The sequence below is a fragment of the Hibiscus syriacus genome, unplaced genomic scaffold, assembly GCF_006381635.1.
Source record: "Hibiscus syriacus cultivar Baekdansim isolate YM2019G1 unplaced genomic scaffold, ASM638163v2 tig00110056_pilon, whole genome shotgun sequence".
Taxonomy (NCBI): domain Eukaryota; kingdom Viridiplantae; phylum Streptophyta; class Magnoliopsida; order Malvales; family Malvaceae; genus Hibiscus; species Hibiscus syriacus.
Genome location: NW_024062580.1, coordinates 397874 through 406852, shown reverse-complemented (window position 1 = coordinate 406852; position 8979 = coordinate 397874). Strand labels below are relative to the sequence as shown.

Genomic DNA, 8979 nt, shown 5'->3' with positions numbered 1-8979 from the left:
TCTCGTGTACGAAAAGGTATACGGGAGATGGGTGTTATATGCCCGATCGGTCAAACGATACTTCCATGAATATTATGTAAAATATTGAAGTTGTTGAAGACTTAAAAGTTGTTCTTAAATGAATATTTGGCTTACGTATGAATTAAAGTTGCCGCAAACTTAAAGACCAATGCTCCTATAAAATTTGTGTCAAGAGGGATTTCCTCGAATTATAGTAAGATCGAGAGTTAGAGTTTAATATTGAGGTTATATCAGGGTCAGCTCTGGTATCCATTTCTCTCTATCACATGATAATGACAAAGTTAAATGAGCTTAAGGCTCATATCTAGGATTTTCTTAAGAAGAGATTCATTTATCCTAGTATATCTTCTTAGGGAGAATAAATATTGTTAATAAGAAAGAAGAATCAATGAGGTTGTGCATTGATTACCATCAGTTGAATAAGTTAACCTTGAAGAAATGATATCCACTTTCAAGGATTGATAATTTGTTTAACTAGCTTAGGAGAGCCTAAGTGTTCACTAACATAGATTTGAGATCATGATATTATCAGTTGAAGGTTAAGGATATTGACATTACAAAGATGACCTTTAGGACTAGGTATGGTCAATATGATTTCTTTATATGTCGTTCAAGCTCACCAAAAACGCCGATAGAGTTTATGGATTTGATGAATAGGGTTTTCACCCTTATATCAAGTAATTTATATGAGCGTCTATGGATGATATCCTTGTGTATTCGTAGTCAAAGGGAGATCATGATTGATATCTTCGTATTGTGCTTCAGGCACTTCGAGAGTGATAGTTGTATGCCAACCTTGACAAGTACGAGTTTTAGTTGTCCGAGGTATCATTCTTAGGTCATACTGTTGCATTACGATATTTAGGTTAACCCGCAAAAGATTCAGGTAGTGATTAAGTGGGAACTATTACATAGTGTATCCAAGGTTTATAGTTTCCTTAGACTTGTAAGATATTATGTCAATTTGTCAAAGATTTCTCGATGATTGTTTCTCTTATGACTAAGTTATTTCAGAAAGGAGTTCATTTCATGTGAAATAAAAAGCTTCAATAGTGGTTCAATCAGTGTAAGGTAATTTTGACATAGGACTCATTGTTAATTCATTTGGAGTATGATAAAGATTATATAGTATTATTGTTTCATTGAATGATTTCAGGTGTATTTTGATACATAAGGGAAGGGTATTTGCTTATGTGTCTCGTCAGCTTAAACTGCATGAGCATAACTATCTCACTCATGTCTTAGAGTTTACAACGATGGTGTTTGCCTTTAATATTTGAAGATATCATCTTATTGCAAAGAAATGCTACATCTTCATTGAGCACAAGAGCCTCAAGTATTTACTTACTCAAAAAGAATAGAACTTGAGATAACGCACGTGAGTTAAGCTACTGAAGAATATGATTATGTTATAAATTATCATTTGAGTAAGGCAAATGTGATAATTGATCTGTTGAGTCATGAATCGATGTCAAATTTAGAAGTGTTATACTTTCGAGTGTGTGCTAACGAATGATCAATCAAGACGAAGAATCTTGTAGCTTGTTCTCCACTTAGTCTGAGAGTAACAAGATTTATCAGGAGTTTTAACAATCATATTGATAAACAAGTATGGAAAAAGAGGTATCCAAGTTCGTGTCGAGTTTAACTATTACACATATAAGTTATTTGATGTAAAATATTTGTGACGAAGTGGAAAAATGATTTGAAAAATGTGTAAATTTTGGAAATGGATAGTTACTATGAGAAATATAAAATTTAAGGATAAAAGTAGATTAGAGGTAATTTCAATAATTTTTTTGAAATTGTTTATGTCCATTTCAAGTGTGGTGCTTGTAGTAAGATTCTTTGTGTTTAGAGTGATTCTGTTGTGGTACAACTTAATATAAGACAAAAATATGACTTTGGGACACAATAGAAAATGTTTAACGTCTCCAACTTTTGAAAAACGATGCTATCTTCTAAAATCCCCTTTGTTGTTCTTGAGCATTCTCATTATTGAATTTTCACGTACACTACCATAATTTTATTTCGTTATTTCTTTTTTTATACTTATTTTCTCGACATGTTTTAATCTAACTCTCAATTTAGTCAAAGTGTGTATTTTATTTATTTATTTATTCATATATTATCATTATATATCGTTAAGAAAAATAATATGATCTAATCAAATATTTTTGTGTAATAAAAATAAAAATTAATAAATTTAAAAAGATTCGTCAAAATATAAAAAAGAAAATCTTAAAAAATTCTCAGTTTAGAATTTTGTTATATGCTTAGATGCATAACCGACCTTTAAAAACTTTGATCCATCTGACGTACAAACGTTATATATATTAAATGCATATTTTTTATTTCAAGAAAATATTTATCTAGAATTTTTTAATTAATTGATAATGAGTGCAATACATCTACAAACATAATTACTTAAAATCGAAATTTAAGATCAATGTTAATAGGTTATACTAGATGTACACGTCGAAGTTGAATTAAAAGCCAATATAAATATAGATAAGCTGTAATTGCATTGCACTAATATTTCGAAATACAAAAGAATTTCAACTCATCCATTACCCAGGAGGTAGAGCTAACGACAGCATTTGTACCTCAACAATATTTGAATAATAGAAAAAGCAAATTGAATTGAATGATTAAACAATAAAAATAAAATTAAAAAATCCATGGCAAACCAGAGAAATGGTTGATGAAACCAATCATGCCCTGAAAAGGAAATCCAAAGTAAAGAATGTAGAATGGAACAAATTGACAGATATCTACCCCGATGACATTATGGCTACGGTGGTAACTCAGGCCTTTGGCTTAAGAGGCTTAACGATCTCCCAAGTGAAATCAGGATCATCACGGCCGAAATGACCATAAGCAGCAGTCTTTTGGTACCTAAAGTTTCCTCCTTTCTTCAAGTCAAGATTTATAGAGATCATTCCCGGCCTGAAGTCGAAAGCTTCCTTAATCAATGCCAATATATCCTTGTCAGGGATCTTGCCTGTCTTGTATGAGTCTACGAAAACCGACAAGGGCTCTGGAACTCCGATTGCATAGGATACTTGAACGATGCAGCGACGTGCAAGGCCTGAGGCCACCACGCTCTTTGCTGCTTGTCTCACAATGTATGCACCACTGCGATCCACCTTGGTGGGATCCTTCCCAGAGAAAGCACCACCACCGTGTGCACCCCAGCCTCCATACGTATCAATGATAATCTTTCGGCCAGTAAGTCCTGCATCCCCATGTGGTCCACCGATGACAAACCTACCGGATGGGTTGAGGTGGAAAATGGTTTTCTCATCTAGATACTTTGCTGGAATAACTGGCTTAATGACATGCTCCTTCAAGTCAGCTGCAATCTTCTCATTGGTGACGGTCTCATCATGTTGGGTTGAATAAGAACAGTATGAACACGAATGGGGACCATGGCTCCACCATCATTTCTATACGCAACAGTCACTTGGGTCTTACCATCAGGCCTCAACCATGGACATGTCTTGTTCTTTCTCACTTCAGTGAGCCTGGCTCCAAGCTTAGTTGCAAGCACATGGGTTAGAGGCATTAACTCAGGGGTTTCATCCGTCGCATAACCAAACATGTGACCCTGGTCACCAGCCCCAATTTCCTCAGGTTTCTTGGACAGGTGGCCATGTACTCCTTGAGCAATATCAGGGCTTTGTTGCTCAATGTTAACTAGAACTTTGCAGTTGTCAGCATCAAGGCCAACATCAGCTGATGTGAACCCTATACCTCTGCAAGTATCCCGAACAATTTTCTCATAGTTAATTTTGGCCTTGGTCGTGATCTCACCGAAGACCATAACCATGTTCGTCTTGGTGCAAGTCTCACAAGCCACTTTGCTTTCTGGGTCTTGTTCCAGGCAGGCATCAAGGATAGCATCTGAAACCTGGTCACAGATCTTGTCGGGGTGACCTTCATTGACTGATTCGGAAGTAAATAAGAAGGTATCCATATCTGCATTTCACATCATAATGCATTAGATTGACTTCACTGCGATGAAAAATCAAGTTCACAAACAACAAAAGTGATGCTACACAAAGACATAGTAATAATCTCTAAAAGAAATTTTATCCACATATGTATAGGACTATTATAGAGAGATGAAAAAAAATTCATATCTACACTTGACATGATAATGCTCTATTCATTGTGGTTATACTTGCTTTTTGCTTCGTTAAGTTTCTAAAAGAAAAAAAAATACACACATAAATTCATATTTTTGTACTTTAATTAGATTTAAACAGAAATAATTTCCAATTATAAAAAAATAGCAATTCAGTGATGAAATCGTTAAATGTCCAAATTCACATCTAACCAATTAAAAGTTAGTGTAATTTAAATAAATTTAAATCATGCAATTTTATCCATCACAATAAAAAATTCACAAACAAACAATTTGCTTCTGCATTCAGATCGTACTTTTCGCGGAAAAACCAAAGGTCAAAGAATCATATCACCTAAGAATTGGAAATCAATTAATTGATCGAACTACAAACATAATACAAAAAGCATTCCAAATCTACAACATTCATATATTAAGTCGTTTAACTTTAAACATAACGCAAATCCGATTGCAAAAACAATATGGATAACAAATCTACAATCAAAATGTAGAAGAGATTCAAATAGAAAATAATCAGCGTGAATTTAGAAAAAAAAAGGAATAAAAAAGAAAGAAAAGAAAATGTAGAGTACCTTGTATGAGAAGTGAAAGAAGAGAAAATGAGGTGGAAGAGGAAATGGAATGTAGGGAAAATGAGATTGTATTTATAGAGCCGAATAACCAGTCGTTTGATTCGCTCTTATTCTCCGCTCACTTCGCTGCTTGGGTTGGCTCTGTTTTATGCTTTATTATTTATTTATTTATCGCGTCATAATCTTTCCAAAAAAATTAATTTATTGCCTCGTAAGATATACTCTCCTGCTTCTCATCACAGTTTCTGAGACATTTTCAACTGTTGAAATTATGACAATGTTTTTGATGAGGAAAATCCAGATCAGATGAAGTGGGTAATGCGTTCTGGGATTAAGGCTTTACGAATCCTAAATTCAAGCATACCTATACTAGTTAAAATTTTCCTATTAAACATAAATTCAAGCAAACCTGACCAACGAATCCATGCCAAGATGTGGTGGGGTACACCCAGGAAGTGCTGAATTTTCTTGTCCAAGGCTTTACGGTCAGATACTGACCATAGATAATCCACAGTCCCTCTGCGAGGACTTTCTCGTAGTCACTCTTGTTTTGAAATCTAACGATGAAGTATCTATTTTCCAAGTCCATATGCGTGAAAGGTTAAGATAGCTTCCAAAGAGCAAGGGCTTTATTTGTGAGAGCATGGATTCCAATGTTACTGTAACACCCCAATTTAGGGGCTAAATTTAAGAAATTATAAAGTATTGGATTTAATTGGTATTTTGAAAGAAACGGAGGATTAAATTATAAAATTTCAAAGTTGACAGATCGTTCTAAGAAGTACAAGAAATTCAATGGCTAAACTCATAGTTTACCCATTTTTCTTTTGGGATGAATTATAACACACCCATTGCCTTGTGTTTTTCTGCATATTTCTAATTTTTCTCTTCTCCCTCACTAAATTTCAACTCCGATTTATTCGCCGTTCGACCTCCGCTCAACGAACCGAAACCACCATCGTGTTCGTTATCAACTGAGGAACAAAACCCCTCAAACCTTTCATCGTGAATCGTCGTCGTTCGTCATTAATTTCAGTCGGAAGTATCTTCGGTAATAACTCGATTTCAATTGCTTTTTCATCGATTCACGACGATCCGATAATCCGTTTACGACATCTCCCACACCATCGTGTTTCTTGCATCGTTCCGAGTCTGCCGGTGTCATCCTTGGTCTCTGTCGACGGCGGCGCGTGAGGAGGTAAAGCCGTCAAAGTTTCCGATTCGTTGAAATCGAGCACTCCGCCGTTCAAAATTGTGAACCAAGCTTTGTAAGTGCCTCGAAATCGCTTAAAATAATTTTAAAGAATTTTTCCGTGATTTTTAGGCTATCGGAATAGGTCCCACGCGCCCCCACGCGCTACGTGCTACCACTGTGCGTGGGGATGGTCCAAATGATCGGTTTGACCGGTTTTGAACCCATTTGACCGATTTCAACCCGACCCGACCCGTTTACCGTTGACCGGTGTTGACCACAGTTGACCAAAACTTTGTCCGACCCGTTTACCTTTGACTTTGATCGAGTATACCTATCCTGACATTTTTCGACGTTCCAAATCCGATTCCGCAGTCCATTTTTCAAAATTCAGACCCGAAGGCCTCAAAATTGCCAGTCAAACCTGTTGACTTTTATTTTGACCGAAAATTCCAAATTTTTGAAAGGTCATATTTTATGCTTTCGACGCCTTGAATCCGAATCTGAAGTCTGTTTCACCAAATTCCAAATCGGTAAGTTGGTTTTAACTAATTTATCATCCGATTTGAACTGTTTATCTCAATTAAGTTCCGTTTCTGATATAATTTTTGTTGATATGGATCCGAGGATATATTGGAAGATGATTTCAAGATCGAGGGCGTTCGAATGGAATTTAATGGTCGATCAGTATGGCATAAAAATCGAGGTAATACTTTACTACCTCTTTATGCTTTATGAAATATGTTGATATTGGTAAATGCACGAATAAGATAATGTTGATCACTTTTGTGGAGTTGAATAATTTATACACTTGATATGAATGTGGTAGAAATTCTGTAACTGAATAAGGATCAAATAACTAATATAAGAGATTGGGGGATTGTTAGAATTAAATTACAAGTTTGTGATTGGTGATAAAGAAATCAGCTCTGGATTTATAAATTATATTTTATATCATCAAGGGTTAAATGTTAAAGGTACTTGGAGGGAAAAATATGAGAATACTCTGGTATGGTAAAATTACGAAAATACCCTTATGTTGTAGGATGACAAAAATTGTCCATGGGGCCTAAACTAAGTAAATGTCTTGGATTAATTAAGGAATCCAAATAATCATAGGTGTTAAGATTATTCAGTACCTCTGAATAATATCTGTAAACTCTGGTGTGTTCCCTAATCATATAAATATTTTATCTGATTTCCGACTTGAATTCTGTTCTGATACATTACCTGAATTCTGTTCTGATTTCTGATCTGGATTCTGTTATGATATCTGATCTGAATTCTGTTTTGATTTCTGATATCTCCGTTTACCGACAGAGAAATGTTTTATCTGGGTGGTTTATTGTTGGAGGAAGATTATTTGCATGCTTCTCGGCTGTGTGCTCAGGGCCTCACTGGTTGTGCGGGGTGTATGGTTCTGGAGAACCTACACAAACAGATTGTGAAAGGATGGGGGTGTATATATATATGTTTTAAAATAAAAATATGTATATTTTTACTGGTTTTACGGGAACACACTAGATAACCTATTCTGATCTCCTGAACTTATTCATCAGAAGTATTTATCTGAACTGAAAGCTCATTGTCCGTTACCATCTGAAATATCAGTAGGATCTCCGCTCTGCATGAAAATCCATAGGTGTTCGAAACCAATAAGAAAATATATGTTTATCTGTATCTGCACGTTCTTCAGCATCATCTGGTAGTTCTGTATTACTGAGCTTTCCAAAGCTCACTCTATTACTCATCTTTTCAGGCTAAAAGAATTGTACAGTGCAGCTATCGACTTCAGTAAGGGAGTTCTTCGGTGCTGCTTGCAGAGTATGGTATATGTGATTAGGGGGCATGTAATTGTATTTTGTTTTGTATGTGAGTCTAAAAATTTGTTTTAATTTTACATACCGATTAATGATTTTATGAATTTACATGTTTTGATAAAAAGTTTTAAATTTTCCGCTATTTTTACAGTGGGTCGCTCCGATGGCCCTAATGTGACACTCCAGATCGGATCGGGTTACCCGCATCGGTCTGAGGGAGTTACAGTTACGACTCAAGAGCTTCAAAACAACTTTTTTAGACATGGTGCTTCCATTAGTTTGTAGGCTCGCTCATAAAATTGTATGGAAGGAATGCCGAACCGAGTGTCAGTTGTGATGTCTTCGTCTAACAGATCAAGTTCCTTGAACTCTTCCATCTAACTACCATTGTGGCCATTTTTACCAGTTGGATTCCCAGTGAGAATCGATGCATAAGATGGAGGGGATTCCTCTTGTTTGTCTATGACCATCTCCAAATCACGACCTTCTCCTGGGTCAGGCAGTCTGAATCGGGCATCATTAGTGCCATCGGAGACTTCCGATGGAAGGAAGGAGTTGGATATCAAAAAGAAACTGATAAGGAAAAAGCTTTTGCAGTATGTGCACGGTACAGACAATGACTAAATGTATTTATAAACGATATTTTTTGTTGCGTATGTGCACGATGTATGCTTACATTACAAGCAAACTATACCAGTATTAATGGTTGTTTGTAAATTATGAAGTTTGGCCCTAAGAGAGACTGTGGATGGGGCAAAATTTTTCTCATACTTTTTTTTCCAAAAAATTGATTATTAAATTATTTTTAAATTTTGCAAATAAAAGGAGTATAAACAAATTAAATATATATTAGATTAAAAATGAGAATAAATAAATAGTTATTTTTAAAAATTTAATACAAAAAATATAATAACACGAGGGTTAAAAGATGTGCAACATTTTATCCCAATTCATTTCGGTTGCTTTCTTTGTCATTAAAAGGTATTTTTTTTGTGGCCATAAATTTAACTTTAGACCGGTCCAAGACTAAGGAATGTTTGTACTAACTACAACTTTGCTGAGAATGGAAGGATTTGGATCGTCTGGAAAAAATGTATTGAGTTCTCTGTTATCCATATGTCTGATCAGTGTATAACCATTAAAGGTCATTATCTTAGTCATTATCTGATTATTACTTGTTGAAAACATTTTGATATTTCGATAAAAACAAATTAAGTTAAATGA

The 8979-nt window shown here is 35.1% G+C and overlaps 1 protein-coding gene across 1 annotated transcript; it reads right to left on the bottom strand.

The window, feature by feature from the left end:
- Positions 1–2564: 2564 nt before the first annotated feature.
- LOC120214227 (S-adenosylmethionine synthase 1-like) lies at positions 2565–4852 on the bottom strand. The gene is given in 3 exon segments (XM_039212180.1): positions 2565–3424; positions 3427–4002; positions 4744–4852. Coding segments are annotated over 2 exon segments (1170 nt in total). The 5' UTR covers positions 4001–4002; positions 4744–4852; the 3' UTR covers positions 2565–2828.
- Between the last annotated feature and the right edge of the window lie 4127 nt (positions 4853–8979).